The 20,996-nt window shown below is 38.9% G+C and overlaps 1 protein-coding gene across 1 annotated transcript in view; it reads right to left on the bottom strand.

Annotated features, from left to right (window-relative positions):
- Positions 1-20,996, bottom strand: part of DPYD (dihydropyrimidine dehydrogenase) — a 348,807-nt gene that overhangs the window by 61,829 nt on the left and 265,982 nt on the right. Inside the window, exon 19 of the mRNA XM_082286925.1 lies at positions 4,794-4,936. Within this exon, the coding sequence (XP_082143051.1) occupies positions 4,794-4,936 (143 nt within the window). The remainder of the gene's footprint in view (positions 1-4,793; positions 4,937-20,996) is intronic.

Below are 20,996 nucleotides of genomic sequence, written 5' to 3'. Positions count from 1 at the left end.
GGGCAAGGCCTGGAGGCAGCAGGTGCACATGGGCTGAACACAACACGGTGAGGACAAGAGCACAGTGCCCACAGGACAGGACTGCAAGGCACTCCATCCTAGCCAGTAGAAGAGGGAGATGAAGGTGGAGGAAGGAGGGTCTGAAAAACGGCTCAGGGCAAAGCCACAGGCTGACCCACTGGGAAGCAGCATTCCATGGGTGGATTTTAAATCATTGCTGGGTAGAAAACCTTACAGACATCCATGTCTGCAGCAGGGGACGTGTGTGACCTCCATACTTCGTGAGAAAAGACATTTATTTGAAAAGGAATTCATATTCTTTACATGAAAATGACCGATATTCCAGATGAACAAAGTATTCCATACCAGAATACAATCCTAAAAGGTTCTACCATGAAACAAGTATACTTCAGAAAGTGCCCCTTTGTTCTACCTCTTTTTTTTAGTTACATCTGCTAGAAATAATGACTGCAGAATCTCTTTCAACAAAAGGTCATTTATGTCAATGGACAGAACACAGAGGATCAGATCACCTGCTGTAATTGCAAATTAATGCTCTACTGCTAATGCATTAACTACACAATATTGATCTACAATTGAATCATACAGGCTACTGTGAAGTGATTTTTACTTTAATATTTTTACACTTTTATTGCTTTTTCCATAATGCATTTTCTCTTTCCGCTGGAATTTTCTATAATTGTTTCCCATTTTAATTTCCCGCATCGAGATGACTTTAAAAAATGTATGTCTCTTTCACAACCTTGCAAAAATCTAACAAACCATCAGTGTGACATGGTAAATCACACACATGTTGCAAAACATGCAAAAAAATTTGATGTACATCTAATTTCGATAAATTGGGGCTTTAAAAAAAGCTTACTTAAATTAGAAATAAAATACCTCGGCCTCAGTGGAAGCCTGTAATAATGACATGTATCACAGAAAGATGCTTCTAGACATTTCTGGAGCTCCCGGTATACAATGAGGGCAGGATTATCTCCATATTAAAATTGTTATTTTTTTTTAAATTTCATGCCTGTACTGAAAAGGGGTTGGTAGATTCAGATATGTTTAAAAAAGTATAGTGCTATGGAATCAGCTGAGGAATGACTGAAATGCTTCAGCATCTTTAACGAGAAATTAAAAAACAAGTAGGGTCTTTTTGCAGGTGTTTCTGAAGTCCATAAAGTGGAAGAACGCTCTGTTAAATTGCTGTATAAAATATCAAGCCCAGCTACTACTGACTACATTGTACTGACTACAATGATCCAGTGTGTTTTCCATACCTGCTGCAAAATTCCTTACACTCAAACCTTTTTGCGAGTAACAATACTAAGATGTTGCCCTCCATCTTCTAAAGGAGGGGATAGAAAATATTTTGACTACTGAAACTCTCTCCCCATTGCATTTCCTAATATATCTGCTTAATACCACTAGAGGTGGTTATGGCATACAGCAAAATATGGCTTACCTCCTGACTCCTGACTTGCATTCCTGTGTATGATGATTTTGCAAATGGAAAATAAATCCCCGTGTTTCAAAAATAAAAGCAATTGGAAAAAATAATGGAGAACTGATTGCAGGTGAAATAGCTGCAGAGGAAAACCTGATCTTGCTTTTAATGAAAGAACATTTATTATTCATAAACCTTTCCTCTAACAGATATGCTACATTGCAATTAAATCAAGTCACACAAAGCCTCCTTATTATCCTAGGTCATGAACGTCCCACTCCCATGGCAGAGAAGACACAGGACTCCTGTTGAGACACAATGAAGGGAAGCCCAGTGGTCAAGCAAGGGCTGCTGTCCCAGGCTCTTGAGCTGGGCTCCATGGATAGATCAGAACAGTCTGTGCTACTCTTTGGGATGGGACCATGTTTAATGCTGGATGATCTACCCTTTACAAATCCTGATGGGTAACAGGGTGGTGATAGCAAGGACACACCCCAGTTTTAAGTCCACTGCCTCTTCGGCACAGCTGAACACAGAGATCACTCCATCACTGCCAAAGACCAGGCTGCTCACTTCCTGCCTCTGGATCAGTCATAAGGAGTCCTCATAAACCATATAAGTGGTTTTGGAAATGTGTGAAGTCAGATCCCAAAATGTGCAGTACTGTGTCAGTCTGAACCACCTCCAACAGTGTCCAAAACAGGTATTTTAGATAGGCTATGGGACACATACAGAATTACCCCAATACAGTCCTAGCTTCTACCTGCTTAACTCAGGGACTTGCTGTGAATGCAGTGAATCTTAAATACTGAACCATTCAGTAGATCACTTTATTTGATGCTATCTACAAATTCTGTACTTGGTCTGTATGTTGGTATTGAGAAAGCATAAGTGAATGTCAAAGCTGTAAGCAAAAGAGGTTGTGACTGTTGAAGGAGCAAGTTGGGCATTAGATACCAAAGATATGTGAGAGAGATTGGGATTCAGGGAAAAGAATATTAGCTGGCTATTTGTATGACCTCATTTAGAAGGAAAACAATGGAAATGATTCTCATAATCCTAATTAGATTCCAAAGATGACCTGTGTCATCATGAAGACAAGGCTGTCTTCTTCTGTCTATCACAGTGATCTCATCTGAGAAGCAGTTTCAGTCTAGTCCCAGCAAGTGTATTTCTTCTATGACTTTCTACAGAGATTACTCATTTCCTTCTCCCTTCCATCTGTCCTTCCCATCATGAGGGAAAGACTTACGGTCTGTATTCACAATCTTGCATGAAGTTTACTAAGGCTTATTTTAAAATAGATGCAACTGAACTAGTTCAGATCCTTACCTACACAGCCACTTCAGAATCCATTTATCTGAGATTAGTTTAAATGACTTCCCTACTTTAGTGAAACAGAAATAAACCACTCGAACTGAGGATATTTTTGATCCAGAGGAGTTTAAAATCAGTTCTAGAGATGACTTAAGTTAAACTGGTGAAACTTAAGGACAAAATAAGAGTTTTTTCACCTTCTCTGGGAAAAATTCGTTGAAAAGAGAAATTATTCTCTAAAGGGCAAAAGATCTGTATAGATCCAAGTCATTTGTGGAAGACAGTTTCAGAGAATTTGATTACTACTAAAAAGAAAACAATAATTAATGTCTTGTAAATCAAATAGTCTTTCTCTTGAGCACTGACTGGGATGTCTGCATTAAATTATATTTCAGAATTTCCCATTACCATTGGGCCAAACTAACAGGAAAAGAAAAGAAAGAATAAAAAAACAAACAGCTACACTGTCTATATAAAATAGAAGTGCAAAAGTGACATTAAACCTCTTTATTTTTAGTCATCCAGAAACAGATACAGCAGAGATAGAACAGAAAATCATTTCACTGTGTGCAGTTGAGATCATGTAACACTGCTGAGACAAAGCCATTGAAACTGCAGCTCTATTAGCAATAGCAAATGAAATGCATCTAGAGCACTAAAAACATTTCCTTGCCAATCCTAATTTTTTTCGTAGTCAAATGCTGCCCTGTAATTTGCACCATTACTTAGTATTTATACAGAAGAAGCTGCCAATTGTGTAAGAAAGGTCAATTTTTTATCTGTCCACAAAAAAGAAAAGTTTGAATCACTTTAATACAACTAAAAAAAAAAAGATAATTATATTAATAAATCCAAAGAACATAGCAAGTCTATAAAAAAGAAACAGCCTTCTGCTTCAGCTCCCAGAGATGCTAACTTTGATGTGCAATAAAAAAACCCAAGAAAACCAAAACATTGAGCTGGCTGTGTTGTTTTTTTGGTTTTGGTTTTTTTTTTTTGTGAAACATAGCAAACAAATGACTAATCTCAGCAGTTACTCTAGCTGTGTAAAAAGAATGGTCACACTGAATCTAATTTCAACGTCAAAGTGAATTGTGGGAATGAAACCACTCTAGTCATCCCATGGAGTGACACAAAGCCCATATTCACAGGATCCACAGCTGCTGTTGTCTGTAGTGGGACGGACAGATAAAGGAGCTGAACATCTACCAGAATATAACAATATACAATGGAGCAATATAACATAAAGGCCACCTGCTCCTCAGCCCTTCTAACATATATGCTGCAATGATGCCCTGACATGCCTGGCAGAGCAGGTGAGGGGCGGATTTCCAGCCAATTTTCTGGTGCCTGTAATACGAGGCCACCAAGGCTTCCTTCCATGACAGGGACTAACCAACCCTGCCAGTCTGGCCAGCACCTCAAACCAACCCTCAGGCAATGCCAATGGCCTGACTGCTGAATGCAGCCAACCCCTCACTCCAGTGCAAGGCCAGCACCTCATGCAGGGGGTACAGCTCTACACCTCCTGTTTCAATGAACATGCTTAAGGGACACAGATGCCTGCATAAACAAGCGTTACTTTAAACTGGCTCCCTGTGAGACCAATGCAGTACTCTTTGGAAGCCCTCTCACCTTGAGAAGGCTCTTTGCAGAAAACAAAAACTGAGAATATAGTAATAACAGATAGCTCGAGCTTACCTCTGTGTCAACCCTGTTTGTATGACAAGTGAGAGATGCTTAAATTTTAAATGCTCTAAGCCAGAGATAAAAAGTACTAACAAACTCATGGTTAGCCTTTTCCCAGATTGATATTCCAACACCCAAAGTTTTCTTTTGGCAACTGCTCCTCCTCCTCCATGTGAAATGAATGTCTCCTAGCAAGCAGCATGAAGTGAAAAAAAAGAAAATTCTTTTCAACGGTAGAAACCCCACACTATCCAAATGTTTGAAAGGAAGATACATTATGATCTTAATCATCATTACTCGAACGTTAACGTTTTAAAGAAAGAAGCGGTACCTGTAAGACAGAAGCCCCACTGTGCAGAAACTGAAGCCCAGCCTCAGCAGAATCGATGCCTCCAGTTGCCAAGATGGGAAATCCAGGGAGGGCACGGGCGATGGCAGACACTGCGCGGAGGGCGATGGGCCGGATAGCATTTCCTACAGAAAACCAGGACATTGGGTTAGCAACGTCCCACAGACCCCAATGGAACTTGCACATCCCTCATGGAATAGTAACGTCAGGAACTAACATCTAATTCTGAGGTGCAGAGGTCCTATTCATTTATAAACTGACACCAAGTGGGTTTCAAGTGGTATCAACACTTGTACAGCAAATTATGCATGTGGCTGGAATACAGAAAATGGCACGAGCATTTGGATAAACATTGCAAAGTCAGCTTGAACATTTTAGCTGATGCTCAAAACAAAGACTAAATGTCTGAGACAGAGAGCAATACTTTACCATACAGTACACTGTAGACAAAGAGATTTATGTTTCTACATAAAGAATCAGGTTGATTTTTTGAACCTAAATGCTGTCCAAGTAAGAGCAAATATCTCATTTATTTATGTTCAACTAAAAGTTGTTTAAAAGTGCCATTTCACTGCACTTGACATTTCATATTTTACTTGTTTCCCCTTCTGGATGTTTGTAGATTCAGATAATTCTTTAAGTAAGACCCCTCTAACAATTAATATGACAGTCAAATTCTCAAAAGAATAAAGTATATTCATTTATGGTAATGTCTCCAAAACTGAAGCTTGTATTTCAAATAGTACATAGAGGTTGAGTCAGACAACCCACTGCTATATTTAGAGGATTATGATTAAAGTCTCGATACACTGTGTCTGCAATGCATCTGTTTTGACTACCTTCCACTGATGGTATGCAAGTATTAAAAATATGCCTAGAGATGCTGCTCATTAAATGATGGACAGCATACACAGATGACAATTCCAGTTATTTTTTAGGCTAGTTGGGATTTCTCTAGAGAACTCCTGCATTATTAAAATTTCTACTTAATTTAGAGAACCTTTAGCCTAGTTTGATGCTGTCTTAGGGTGACTTTATGATGTTGTATCCCATATTGCTTCTCTATGCCCTGAAATTAGTTTGTGCCTTTCTGTGCCTTTAAACTGAGCCTGGGAGGGGGGAGGAAAAACTGAGCAAAACTTCTTCAAAGCAGTTTGCAGCTTGTTCAAGGTCACACAGGGATAGAGACTTTTTTTTTCCTGCTGCAGCAAGAGAGAGGGAGTGGAGAAGCACTCTGCTTGCTTTCTCAGCCAGCTTTCGGCTTTCTTTTTCTCCGGAGAGAGACGGAGAGGTGAAATTTTGTTTTCCTGGGACTCTGATTTTTCCCTTCTTCTCTGCTGGACGGTTTCAACATCAGAATACATTGGGAGGACCTTCCACTGAGGCCTTGGCCCTGGAGTTGGGCCCACCACCCCATCCCAGCTCCAAGGAGGGGGACAGAGAGATCTACAGAAGGACTCTGAAATTTTCCCAGGTTTGTCTCAGCAGATCGAGAGGTTTTATTATTTAACATCATTATCCTTTTCCTGTGTGTTTGTTAAATAAATAGTTTTTATCTCTTTCCTTTGAGGAAAATTCATTTTTTCCCAAACCTGGAGGGGGGAGGGATGGTTGCAACCTGCCTTCTCTCAGAGGATATATTTCCAAATTTGCCCAAACTGGCACAGCTGCCATAACTGGGCAGCAATACAGTAGTGTAAGGGAGGACACATCACACCCAGAGGACCTGAATGGCTGTGGCTGGCAGGCTGGTTTTTTCCCCCTCAGTACTGTATGAGGTCGCAGCAACTAAACTTTATGCACATGAAAGGGATAGCCTAACTCAAGATTCACTATTGATGTGTTTTCAGGAAAACTAGGGGCTGATTGCTAAGAATGTGAAATCTCACCAAAACTGCTTTAAAGAATCTAAGATCCCAACAGAACATATCACAGAAAGGAGCCGGAGTTGAGCAGGCATTTTTCCCAGGACACTAGGGCTGGATTGATTGTAACGTGTCTGAAAGGAACAGAACGATCCTCTGAAAGAGGATTACTGCTAAGAGTCCAAAGAGCAAATATTATGACATAATTAATGGTCCAGTCTTAGAGAAATGCTTGAGGAAAAAAAAATGGGAATCATGCAGTTTGCTCTGACAGATTTACATATAAAGCCTTTTGGAAGGCATAGAGGCCAAAACATACAATACATGGCCAAAACCACTGAAAGTAATCTTATCAAACACACTAGTTCATTAAATTCTTCAAATACTCAGTTTTTGAAATTGAAGCTGGAAGTAAGCAGCAGACTTGCTATATTGCTTTCAGGCTGACATAGCTCCAGAATCTCACTGATGAGGCAGCTGTTTTTCAGAAAGCTGAAAGAATACAGACACTGGTAACTCTGAAATTATGTGACTACAGGGAAATTTCTTCCCAAGCTGCTTTTGAGGCATGAAGGTTTAAATACTTCTAACCCCAATGTAACTCTTTAGAGTTTGCTTTCAATGAGTTTTAAAGGCTTGTAGACCCTTGGCCTTAAAGATACCTTGTAGTAAAGAGTTCCACAAGAAAATATAATTAGCACCCTTCTCACTTAAATGACTCTCTCTGTACAGTGGTCAGTACAGGAACAGGACCAGATGACAGCTTCTTTATGGTTTCAGCACAACAGGTAATCAGAAAGGCCTTCATTCAGCCCAAAGAAATCAAGCATATGATTCAATGAAGTCTAGCAGAAACAGCAATGAGACTTAGAATTTTTTATGGAACATAGGTACTTTTTAGTAGTAGCTGAATTTGATATTCATAATATGAGTTATTACTTACGTTTGGTGATTAGTAAATTAGTGATAAATTGGTATGATTGCAAAAGTATTCCATTCATTTATAATTCACCCAAATGAATTTAAAAACATTTCAGAAGTGCTTCTGATGAGAGCAAATAAATGGATGTAATGACAATCAGAGGGTTCACTAAGGTCTCACCATGCATCCCAGCATTTTTTTTATTAGTCTACGTCATATGGAACAAGCACAACATAAGATGCAGCCATTCTCCCTTACACTTTTTCATCAACAGTTCAGAAGCTTGTCCCTCTGTAACAAAAGCTGCTGGGCTGGAATACCACGTGATTTGCTTGTGATAGAGATCCTACTGCTTAATGAAATGGTGAAACAACCTTACAGATTAAAGAAAAAAAAAAAAAGAATGAAAACCATAGAAATGATAGTAATGCCAAGCTATTAAAAAAGAAGGCAAATTAAAAAAAAAAAAGTTAATGAACACTCAATTTGACTTACAGTCTCTGTTTTCTTGTATTTTCATACAAGTACTATAGGAAGATAATAAATTCCATTGTAGAGATTTGTGGAGAAGGAGTTTTTAGAAGGCTGAAATAAAGGAGATTTAATGCCAAATTTTAAAAGATCTGTAAGTAGTAGTGGGAATTTGCAGAACATTTTCTGATAAATCGAATGGTATTTAAGAAGCTGAGGTCCAAATCCAGCATGCATTTGAAAGACAGCTCACATACTAAAAGATAAGCATCTACCACATACTTTGACACGTTGGGATCTGTAATTCCACTAGTTAAGCACCCGTAGCTGAGGAAACTGCTGATACGGTGCTCTCTTGATAGAAGTGCTACAGCTGCTACCAGATGCTAGATGTGGCTATCATTTACCTTGCTGTAAAATAATGAGATTTAATAAACAAAGTCCATTTATCAAGACCTCAGGCAGGGGAGTGAGATATAAAAATGAAAGACAGAAAAATACTTTGTGGAGATGACATGCTACTCTATGCTGAAAGCTCTTTCAAACCTCATTAATTATGGAACAAATATTTGCTATTATAGAAAGACATAAACAATGAAATAATTACAAGATGTGAAAGTCCCTGACCTTTTTCTTGCCTTAAAACAAAGAGCTTTGGCTTTCTCCTTTTTTCTTCTTCTTCTTTTTTTTTTTTTAATTGAAAGTAAGACTTTTCAGACTCTCAGTCAAGGAAATACAATAGCCAAAGTCCAACATGAAGGAGAAACAGAACATACATCAATCAAATGTGTCTCCCTGATCAGAGATAGGCAGAGCTGCTCTTGTCCACTGAGGACAGCAGGCTGATGACAAACTGATCAAAGATATTATACCTGCTTATTTGTTTGTTTATAGTTCCTTAGGAAGTAAAAACCCTTTACCAATGCCAGACGACACACATTTCATTATGACTTCATAAGTACTTGGAGTCCCCAGAGGATGTGATCCTGTCAAACACCAGAAATGTTCACTAGATTGAGGCTTGAGAGCCAAACCTCCTTCAAGAAGCCTGGTGTTAAGTTTCAAGCAACCCAGGAGCTTTGGGAGCTCCTAGCAGAAACAATGCAGCTCTTCTGATCCCAGTGATCCACCAATGGGAGAAAAATAATCTCAAAGGTCTTCAGTACTGGGCTACCTTCTCACTTGCAATATATTGGACCAACTTGATAGTTTAAGGTTTTCAACACATGTATGCAGCAGCTCTAATGAGGCCTTTAAGTAAAGATGATCCAGGTCCATTAAAAAACAGCCAACAGAGTCAATTCAGACTGGTACTACTGAGACTGAATCTTGAAAAAGTCTGAATGATCTTTATCAAACTCTCTATCAACTAAAGAAACAGATTCTAAAGGAAAGCAAACTCTCTTACCTTTGGATAGCAGATCAACTAAAACCAAATTTTTTGCACCTATGGTTACTAGATGGAATAAAAATGAATTTGGGTCATAATTCTCCCCACTCTGTGCATTTTCAAGTCAAATTATTTTTTAATTTGCATTATATTATATTATAAATTTAATATGAGATTTAAACCACTGAGCCTAAATATTACAAAGAAAAAACAGCTGATACATAATTTTTTACTAATAAATTACCACTAAAGTCTGTGCTGCTAAAGAAATGTAACCCCCCCAAATCTAAGCAACATCACCTTTTGTCCCTCTGTAGATACCTTCTTGGAAGAAAACTGACATGGTTATCTCCCAGACTGTTAAAATTAATTATGATAATGACAGCAAATAACAAACTTGGGTGAAAAGCATTATACAAGGAAAATGATCTGGAAAAGTTCAGGCACCATAGATAATCAGTCAAATGATTCAGAAAGTAAGTAGGTAAGTAAATTTGGAGATAAGAAAACTTTGTTTTCATCAGAAAACATAATTCTTTATTAAGACATTTTCTGCATAATGTATATGCTGCCTAATACTGGTGATCAAAGTACTTTACATAATCTGCATTTGCAAACAGTTAGGGGAAACTTGCAGGTTACACACAAACTATTTGCATCACATTCCTTCTGATTGCAATTATCCTGCTCGTTCTTTCTTTCTGCCACCTGTAGGTGGCCACCATAAGCTACACTTATCAAATAACTCATTAGCAGGGTTTTCAATACTGTCATATCCAGATAATTAGCAATTTATTTAAATACCCAATTTCTGTGGAAATAATTGCCATGGAATGCCCTGAACCTACTTTTTATAAACTATAATAAAAGTGTTAAGATAATCCCTGACATTTGCAAATGCCATTAGTTCACCTTTCCTTTTGATAGTGCTATGGCATTATGTTTAAACAATTACCCGATAACGCAGCAGTTTAATGAAACAGTGTAGCAGACACATCCTTCAAAATGACCAGAGAATGCATTTATATGCAGAAGAAAATCCAATGAACAGACGTGTTTAGAGAGAAAGACTATCCACAGTTGTTATGAGGTCTGCAAATGAGACACACAATATTTAGTGCACGAAAAATTATAGGAAGTTCCCAGAAAGCAAGAGCAGGGTGGACCTTGCCACAGCTTAAATGGTGCACAGCCCAGCACTTCTCAAGATCCAGAGATGACTCCTCTCACTGCTCCCTATTTCCCTGCCTGGTCAGTCCTTCAGTCCATTACTACTCATGAATAGCCATTTGCCAAAATCACTGATTAATTTACTCAGGCTCTGACTATTTTTAACCAAAAATTTCAGTTATTCATGTACCAATGGAGAATTTGAGGGAATAGTCCTTTTATGGAATGTCTCTACATCAGTCAGCCTACACCTTCAAACCAATGGCTACTTAACGTTTCGTGTTACTCAAAAGTTGCAATGGGCGATGCACCAACTCTACCAAATCAATGGCAAAGGTTCTGCTGACTATAGAGAAGTCAGGACTTAGAATAAAGTTAATGATTCTGCAGATTTGAAACAATTTCTATCTCACTCTGCTACAGCAGGCTCTTGAAATCACATCAATTGACGGGATTTTTGTCAGCATATCGTGATTATCTTGATACACTGATAGTGTGACAACAGTTCTTCTGATAACTATTGACTCCTTCCTTTTAATTTCAAAGCTTACATCAGATGTGATTCTGTTTCTGATACATACAGAATTGAACTCAACCTCTGAGTAGAAAAAAGAGGCAATCATTTTGCTTCATATTTCCTTTAAAAGAAAATAAATTTGTACTCAAATAGAAGAAAAAGCTGGAACTTCCATAATCACAGAGAAAAATCAGTGTCCTTTTTAGGATTTAATTTTACTATTTTTGAATTAATATAAATGATTATTTATGCTCTTTCAGCTGAAAATTCATAAAATCACCAGAGTTCTCATGCAATAAATGTTTAGTACTCATCAGAGAATTCTCTCAATTAAAAAAAAGGCTAGAATCAGAGAGAGAGAGAGGGAAAAATTAAATTTTTCTTATCTGTAAATATTATTTATCCATGGAGACCTGGGGGAATTTTCACTCATATCAAACTTCCGTAGGAAAAACCAAAAGGACAGATACAAATTGGTTTGTGAATGCTGCAAGAAGTGGTTAATCATTTCCTAACAAAGCCATTCTCTCACTGAAAACTACAGATTCACTAGAAGTCGATACTTCTGGTTGTCAGCATGAAACCTAGCAAAGCATTTTCTGTTGCAATTCATCAAACGTTCATTATTTAATTCCACTCATGGTTCCTACTTTGGTTTGACTCGGAGCTGGAAATTGTCCGACAGAGTGCTTTCCATGTTCTCTGGTTGGCTCAGGAAGCCCTTTCATTCCCTTGACTGCTTTGTTCTTGCTGCCCACCATGACCTGGAGCCTGAGCCAGCTGCTCTGGTGTGGCAGGGCTGAGCATCCACTTCTGCTGCAGGAGGTCTGGCACCTTTTGCACTGCAACCCTCCCCTGGCCAGGACAAACCTTGCCTGCTACCCAGAGAGTGCCAGAGATAATCAATAAAACAAATAACAATACAACAGTAGTGAAAAAGCAATAAAATAGCCAAGTTAAGCTCCCAGCATAATACAAAGAAAAGGACATGTGAATAGGACCAGCATAACAGCCACCAAAAAGCCCATCTAGAAAATATTTCCAAGTTACCAGACAAAACCACTGCAGCCATCACAAAGGGACAACTGCATTCCTACCAAATTCTTCCCCTCAAAAGATGTGAGTGGTTCACTTTATCACAGGGTAGGTCTTGCTGCCCTTTTATTCCGATGCAGAGACAGATGTGTTTAACCTGGAGTCTGGTAGAAATGGTTCTGGCTATTTGCAGATTTATTCAAAGGCAGCCTTGCCTCTGTCAGGCTTGGCAGTGCTACCTTTGTTTGAGCTGGTTTTAACCTCCATGGTCAACACGACCCTGGAACCAGGACGTGTGTGTATGCCCACGTGTCTGTGCCAGTGTTTTAGCACATACATAATTCTAACCGCAAAAAGTTAATTTAGTACAACTAAGAACACACTGGAAGAGATGTGACTGCCTGCTGAGCAGGGAATTGAGGTTCCTACACTGTATTTAAAAAGCCAAAATTACTGAAAAATGCAGTACAACTTTTCAGGTCATTTACAAAACCTGACTCATACCTTGTGCTGTTTAATAACCACTTGTCCAGGAAGTCCATCGCAGAAAGGGAAGCAGAACTTCAGCAATTACAGCAAACTAAAGAAACGAGGTCTAGATAACTAGAAAGCTCAGATAAAGTATTTCTTCCTCGCTTTACATAACTCAAGTTCATCATTGTCCTATTTTGAGGTTTATCTATCTTATTTTGTCTATCCCTCTATTTTATCTATCTCATCCAGTTGCTGTTACCTAGTAATAAACAATTTTATGTACCAATATATTTAGATCCATTTATAGATACATCGATATATTAAAAATACCATGGCACAAACACAAATTTTTGCAAAACAAAAGACTCTGAGTAGAAAACACTGTATTTGCCTGTGCATTAGTGTCTACATACACATCTACCATTTTATTATTATTACATATCCATATAATCCGTGTGAGTATATATAAATATATATGCACACTCAGTAGATGTATTTCCATATTCACATATACATAAAACAGTGGATGACACGTCCCCTGATAAAACCTGTTATTTCAACACTTCTAGTGAAAAGTGTTAAAATAAATGGCTCATCACATACAATGTGTTAAAATAAATGTTTATTTCAACACTATGTGTATCATAGCCATTTATTTCAACACTTCCCATTTCTCAAGACTCACACAACCAAGAGTAGGAGAACTGATAGCTATACCTAAGGTAGCTGAAGCACACAGCCCTACTCTGCTTGCCATAGGATGAGTAGGAAGTTACTTGACACTTTTTTTCCTCCCAGCAATAAATGGAAACTCCCTACCTTGACTGTTCATGGGGATCTGCATGTGTCTGTAAGCCAGTGGGCTTCGTCATTGTTTGGAAAGAAGGGCCATACCAGAGTCTTTTGAGATATTTGGGAAGCAGGCTGCCGCTACCAGGGTAGGGTTGGGAAAAGAAGCAAAGCATGGGGGCTTTTGAGAATTTCCCTTTGCTGTTTCTGACTTTGACACAAAAGCATCCAGGCAGACAAAGATCTATGTGATCAAGAGCAAAACCTAGAGCTGTTCATACTGAGGGCTGGGTGGGAGGTGATTTTTGGAGCACCAGTTATAATTCGGTGATCAAATTATGAGTTAGAGAACATCTGGGTTCTCACTCTACCTGCTGAAAACAGTTTACTGGGAGGATTCTTCAGCTCAAGACTTGCCTTATTCATTTTAATGCAGAACCTGAAGGGTCTTTGGAGCAGCAATTTTCCACCATTAGGTGGTCTCTAAAGTACAAATATAGTCATTGGGAGCTTCCTGTTGGTGCATTTAGATTAGTGTCAGCAGCTGAACTCACTCCCACAAGCTGAGCTCAGACATTACATTATAGGCCAGTGTTAAGCCAGCATCAGTTTCTTTCTCTGCTTTATTTTGGGAGGAAAGCACAAGAAGCTCCCATTTTCTGGTAGCTCCTGCTGGAGCCAGAGGGCACTATGCCTTTATAGGTCTGTCTCTAAGGGACAGAGGCAGGATGAGGATGAAGAAATTTAAATAATGCACAAAACATGCACAAAACCTCCACAAACCTCAACTTCTCTCCGAGCAATATTTACCACTAACTTGCCTGTAATGTTTTCTTACAGCTTTCCTGCTTTGAAAAACTTAAAAAGCATGACTAGAGACTATCTAGGCCCCAGCAAGACAGTGTGGCCTTAAGAAGATAAACACTTGGAGGAGCATTCTCTTTTCTTTTTCTTGTACTTTTTCTTCCCTGAAATTGCAGATCTGTTGGCCAGAATGGACAGAGCACAAACCCACAAAACAAACTAACGAAAGGTCATTGAAGACTTTGCAACCAGCACGCCCTATAAGAAGTTTTGCACCCAGACAACGAAAAATTGAGACCACAGTTTCACCAACTCACAAATAAATTCACTGCCTCGAGCCAAGCCATTTCACAGTGCTAGGTGCCTATATTCAAACATCTCTCTTCCTGTAAAATTATTTTCTCCCCATGTCACTTTTGTCAGATAAAACACCACAACCATTTTGTAGCAGAATAATCTACAATGCAATTAAAGTTTTCCAGAAAAAACCCACAATGTTTTCACCCTTTCACATTCTTCAGATGTGATTAGTTCCAGAAAGAGCAGGTATCATCACCCCTTTGAAGGCACTGTAGGTTTCAAGATTGGTCCTCAGAAGTTGGTAACACATAATAAGAGAGCTTTATTCATAAACATCAATCAGTTTCAAGAATGGCAGTTGCTCACAGAATGGTAATAATGGAAATATTCAGCTAATAACTACTGTAGACATTAAAACACCGTATGACAGACATGCCATGCTCATTACACAAGAGCACTTTCTTATTATGGTTTCATTACTAGGTACATAAGTTTCTAAATATTTAGTTCCTTACACTTCAAATTATTTTTAGAGTAGATACTAAAAAAAGGCTCTTCCCCCAGAGGGTGTTTGGGCACTGGAACAGGCTCCCCAGGTAAGTGGTCACAGCACCAGCCTGGCAGAGGTCAAGAAGCGTTTGGACAATGCTCTCAGGCACACGGTGTGACTGTTGGGGATGGTGCTGTGCAGGGCCAGGAGTTGGACTTGATGATCTTTGAGGGTCCTTTCCAACTCAGCATATACTGTGATTCTGTGATCTTTTTAAAAACGAAATTTACAGGACAACCCTTAGTTTTCCATGAATGAAAAAGACCCCCCCTCCAACTGACAGTTGATACCTTGGCTTTAGCTGAGGCCTTAGATGCGCATGGATGACAATTTTAAATTTTGTCTTCTTTTTCTTCTTTTCAATAACCTTCACAATTATAGGAAATTTCATGCCATTTCTTTAGCTGAGAATGTACAGAAAGCTGAAGAATGTACAGTCCCTTAATGGAAAGCAAAATAATTGCTTGTCCATGCTGTGTAAACTATTTGTGGCATAAAGGAAGCCCAAACCCTATTTGCAGAGGCCTTTACTAGCTCTGGATATATTACTGAGGGCTGGTAATTAAGACATGGTTGTATCAGTCCTGCTTGCGACCAGTCACACAACTCAGTGCTGAGTTCAAGAAGAAATTATATACCCGTATCATAACTCTGCTTTCTGCATTAATGAAAAATAACAGCATTAATAGGCCTAAATATTCATTTGTTTGATGTATTCAGAGCAACAGAAGGGGGTGCAAGGGAATTTAGTGTATTGCTCTGTCAGATCACTTTAATTATCCAATGAGGGCAGCTCAGAGGGTGAGTAAGGGACTTAATTGATGTAGTTACTCATCCCCTCAGCTTCCACTGAAGAAAAATGGTAGCAACACAGCTCGTAAGCTGCATTTGTTGGTCTTCAGTGATCAAAGTAAAGGCCAATTAACAGAAAGCCAGGGGCCCACAAAGTGTTTGTTCATTTTAAAATACTGATCAGAACACACACTGCTACTGCTAAACACACACCAGCAGTATCTGGCACTTACACAGTGCCTTCTAGGAAAGGATATCCAAATGCTATACAAAAATATAATATTTTTCTCTCCCAGAAGAAAAAGACAGCAAGGGGAGGCCTGGCAATCTGTATAGAGTAATTCCACCTGAGCAGAAGAGGCAGCAGTCGGCCCCCTCCTGGTCACAAATCCCTTGTCCCAGAATGTCCTCTTACCCTTTTCTCTAAAACTGTTTGTAATTTAAAGGATAACGTTTTTGAAGTATGATTGTAAATCAGCTCAAGCAGTCTCCTCTCGGAAGCAAATTACATACAAATGTGCAAAGCGCCTTATTCTGTGTGTTTTCATGGATGAAATGTTCTGCCTGTTCACACCACAGCCTCAAGCATGGAAATACAGGGGTTCATATAAGCATTCGGGACTGTAGTTGATTGTTGCTATCACCCACAAAGGAATTACGTTCTCCTTCCTTCCTGTTTTTCTCTAACCTAAAAGAAAACATATCTGATTCACTTTGGGGGCAGTATCTTTGGGCAAAACTGTGTTGCTTCCTTGTTTTTCCTGGTCATGTAGAATTCTTAGGAATTCTGAAGGTTACTGTAGGCAGCCAACGTACATACCAAAATGAAGATATCCCATTTGCATGAGCTATCACTGACATAACACTGTGTGTGGAAAACTCAAAGAGGAAGACTCACAAAAGCATAAATGTTCCATGTGAAACTCTAACACATCTGTTCAGCACTGGAAAGCCTGCATTTAAGTCCAAGGCACTAGAAAGCAGAGACAAGTGCATTTTTGGAATTAAAACAAATGATGGTAATTTAAGGAAATACTATGAAGCACACAAAGGCTGTACAATGCCATATGTTGCACAATGCATCTGGTAATCAATTTAATGTATATGCCAAGTTTACTAGAAGCCCAAATGGGCTTAAGTTCTTTACTCAGAAATTCAAAAAGTAAACTACAAGCATTACAAACACAGTGATCTTACAATTAGTAAAAAAGTGGATTTTTCTTTTTACCTATAGAACACACAAAAAAATTAATCTCCTAAATTACTTCCCATAATGAATACATGTCCAAATTTCACTTTTGATCAATGACTTTCATAAAATCACAGTTTTAGAACATGGTGTGTTCTATAGTTTAAAAGATAAATGTGATTTTAAAATTATTTTATACTCAATGTTTACTTCTGGTTTGTAGGTTTGAAATCATGTAGGTTTTATGCTGTCATTTGTGATTCTATACACAATACACTACTGAAGATGTCATCAAACACCAATGTACAGCCAATCTTGCAAGTACTGTGGTCCTAAATCAAATATGAATCCACAGTTACAGTATTAAAAATACAGCAGAAATCCCTAATTCAAGTGGACAGTATCACCTATAAAGCCAGAATGAATGGTGTAGGATAATAGTTTCCAGACTTGGGTTACAGTGTCAATGCAGAGACTTGAGCTGTTCTAACTCACCAAGCTTGATCTTGCTTGCCAGAGCATGCTTGTCAATATTTAGCTCCCAGGGAGCATGCCACGAATCTTTACAAAAACTAGCATAAATACAAAATACTATAGCAGCTGCTGTGATCCTTTTTCTAACACAGAGATTAAATTGTTGAAATTTGTTTTGAGCTTTTTAAACCAGAAGATGTGTCTCATATACCTACTGTAACAAGAATGTGGGAAATAGTGTTAAGGAACTGCAGTGCTGTTATTAGGGCTTTTTAAAATACATAAAAACACCAGATGCTTACATTAACTAATTGGAAGATATTTTAATGTCAAGCTTAAAAATATCACTTTCTCCTGTAACATCAGTTTAGAAAATGGACTGGGATAAAATAACATACACCTGTGTTTTCAAAAAGAGAAATCTAAGCTGCACCAGTAAACCCTGCCTCATTTACTTGCCTAACCACTGGAATTTCACCACAAAATGTAGGCACACACTATCTTAGGCATTTGACAGCAGTACATGTACTAATACGTAAGGAATATACTAACCTCAAATTTCTGATGTGTCAACAGAGCTAGAAAGGAAGCCACCTCTGAGAATGCCTGACTCTTCACAAGTATGAGGGGGAAGCCTAAGAGTCTCCTGGTGAAGTGCCTGACATTTAGGGGATAACCCTCAGCTGTACTTGGTTAGCACCTCTGCTGACATCTGCTGTATTATCTGAGCTTGGCTGCCCTGGGACAGCCCCAGAGGGCTCTCAGACACAGACTCATCGTGGAGTGCATCTCAGGAAGGCAATGCAGGTAGCAAAGGCAAAAGAGAGCACCACTGCTGTCTGCCTTTTGTGCTAACCTTTGGCTCAGTGCATCTCATTTATGAGAAACAGAAATAGCAAAGGACAGTGGAGGGAGCCCTGGAAAAGCCCAAGTTTGGAAAAGAGACTAAGAGTGACAGATTTTTTTTAGGACCCTTTTGCACTATCTGACTCTAACAGTAAGCTAGGGATGCCCTCAGAGCTGTAAAACACTAAGCCTGAAACAAAAGAAAAATAAACACATCGGAAAGAAATCTGTATGGCAGCCCCATGCAGAAGAGAAATCCATAATAAAATTCCCTGCACCAAGATGGAGCAAGACTTCCCTACATCTGGCAGGGTTTACCTCCTCTCTGGACACCTGCCAAGAACTGATCCTCTAGTGTGCTTTTATAAACAACAAAGATGCAAACAATCTCTCCGTTATACCAATAAATCAGAATGTACCACACAATAGACTTTTTCCTAATATTTCTTGAGGAAAGTAAGTTGCCACCAGTTCTTCCTTGGAGGTCTGAATTCTTCAAATCCCACCTTCAGTAAGTTCTGAAGAAAGTTCTCCATTTATATATAAAAAAAGAACAGATTGTTTTAAGTATTGTTTGGCAGTACCTTCTCTGCAAGTGCACAAAATTTATCAGGGCCTAGAATGAGAAGATTTCTCTGAGTACTCACTATCGAAAGCTAAGCAGCTCTTGAGCAGGCATATATATCCAAAAATTGGTGAAAACACTGCCAATTCTGGGGTATTCAAATAGGTGAGCACCTGACTTGGCCTCACCAGTGTAAGCAGAGTGATACCTGATGGGAGTAAGGTAAGCTCAGCCCAATCAAAATACAGACTGGAGTAAGCATACATTCTTTTGAAAAACAACAGGTTACTCAATAGGGTCACGAAACATTTGGGAATGGACAGACACAACTCTAACACAGCTATGTCTTCACTGGCATGCCTACCTGCCAAAACCACACAGCTTTCTCCTCATTTTGAGCGGCCTGAAACAAAGTTCTTCACAGTACCAGCCTTACATTGGTGCTGAGTCAGGTGTGGTACCACACATTCTACAGACAGCCCTCATGCCATTAAAAGCACCCTCTCTATGTATCTGCAATGGATTTCCTATTCTGAAACAGTGGGACATTGTGCTCAACAGTTCTCCCTCTGCTCTCACTTAACCCAAATAACAGTGGCTCAATCCCTGACTATGAGCGTCTTCTGGGATTCAAACGGAACTTAGGGAAGATGGTTACACAGTGCATGTTAATAGGCAAGACAATTTCAATTATCCAGCAATGTAGAAACTGCAAATTGATCATAAACTGGAAAACTGAATTCCTACAGCAGTTCCCTAAGAGATTTTGTAGGATATGTTTGTATATCCTGTGTGTGAGTAGGACATTTCTACAGCTCATTGTATACAATGAGGTGCTTGCATGAAAAAGCACATTAAAATGCAGATTCCCTAGCTGACTGCTATATACTAGATGCATTCTTTTGAAAGGTAAAAAAAAATGTCCTAATGGTTGTGAAATACGTCTACAAATGCTTCTGGCATGCATTCACTAGGGATGATGTGATGCCCAGTGAAATACAAATCTAGGGTCTACCCAATTAAACAAATCTGCTCTATTTTGTCTTCTGTATTTCATGTGTGAAGTTGGCACTAGGATTTATTCCCTATTCAAGTAAGATACTAAAAAATACAGAATGTTAGCAGGATTTAGGTGAATAAAGATGCATTCCCTGGCGAATTCATAATAACTCATTGCTAACCAGTGGTAGAACTTTCCAAGGCTACATAGAAGCAGGACAGGAGCAGTAATGATGTTAAGTACATCCTTCTGGTGCTGATTGGTGTAAACCAATGCCTTAGGTTTAAACTTGTTCCAAGGATAATTTCTTTTGGTTTTTTTTTTCCCCCTAAACCTCCATATCTGATTGTCAAAATATCCTGCAACAGGATTAATCATAGCAAGCACACATTTAGGTAACTGTGAAACCCTCTCTTCAAGACACTTTGTGACCCATTTCTAAAACACATCAATCAAGCACTTTGTAGGTGCTGGGAATGGTGAGAGCCTCAACATCCTCACAGAGATGCGTAAGCTGTGGAGGCAACCCAGGCTACTGATCCAGAGGGAGGAGCTCGCACACAATAGAGAGTTGGGGTGTTCTGTCAGCACTGCCAGGATCCCCACAGTGATGAGAGAAGACAGTAGTAAGTCAGCCTATTCTGCAAGCACAGCTGTCCCACAGAGAGAAAGAAGAATGGGAAGAAGCTCCAGACTAGTAAATGTTAAATAAGAAGTCATTTTTCTATTATTTGTTAGCTAATATTTTGATCTGTAAATGTGATGCAATTTTTTTTTTCCCTAAATGTAAAAACATGTTTACTCTTCACGTGAGAACGTGCCCTCCACAGAATAAAGATGGGCTCTACAGACAACATATGACACTTGGTGACTAGTGCAAATCAATATGCAAAGCAAGGTACTGAAAAAAATGAACATGCTTGAGACACACCAGGTCAAACTCAGGGGTTTTAACCTCTGCTCTGTAACAATTGTTACTCCAAATTGTTTACAAACTCTACCAGATTCTTGGTTTGGTTTTGGGTCATCTTT

This window comes from Coloeus monedula (genome assembly GCF_965178545.1).
Source record: "Coloeus monedula genome assembly, chromosome: 9".
In the NCBI taxonomy this organism is placed as follows: domain Eukaryota; kingdom Metazoa; phylum Chordata; class Aves; order Passeriformes; family Corvidae; genus Coloeus; species Coloeus monedula.
The sequence above is the reverse complement of the archived record's forward strand: the minus strand, read 5'-3'. Positions and strand labels throughout refer to the sequence as shown.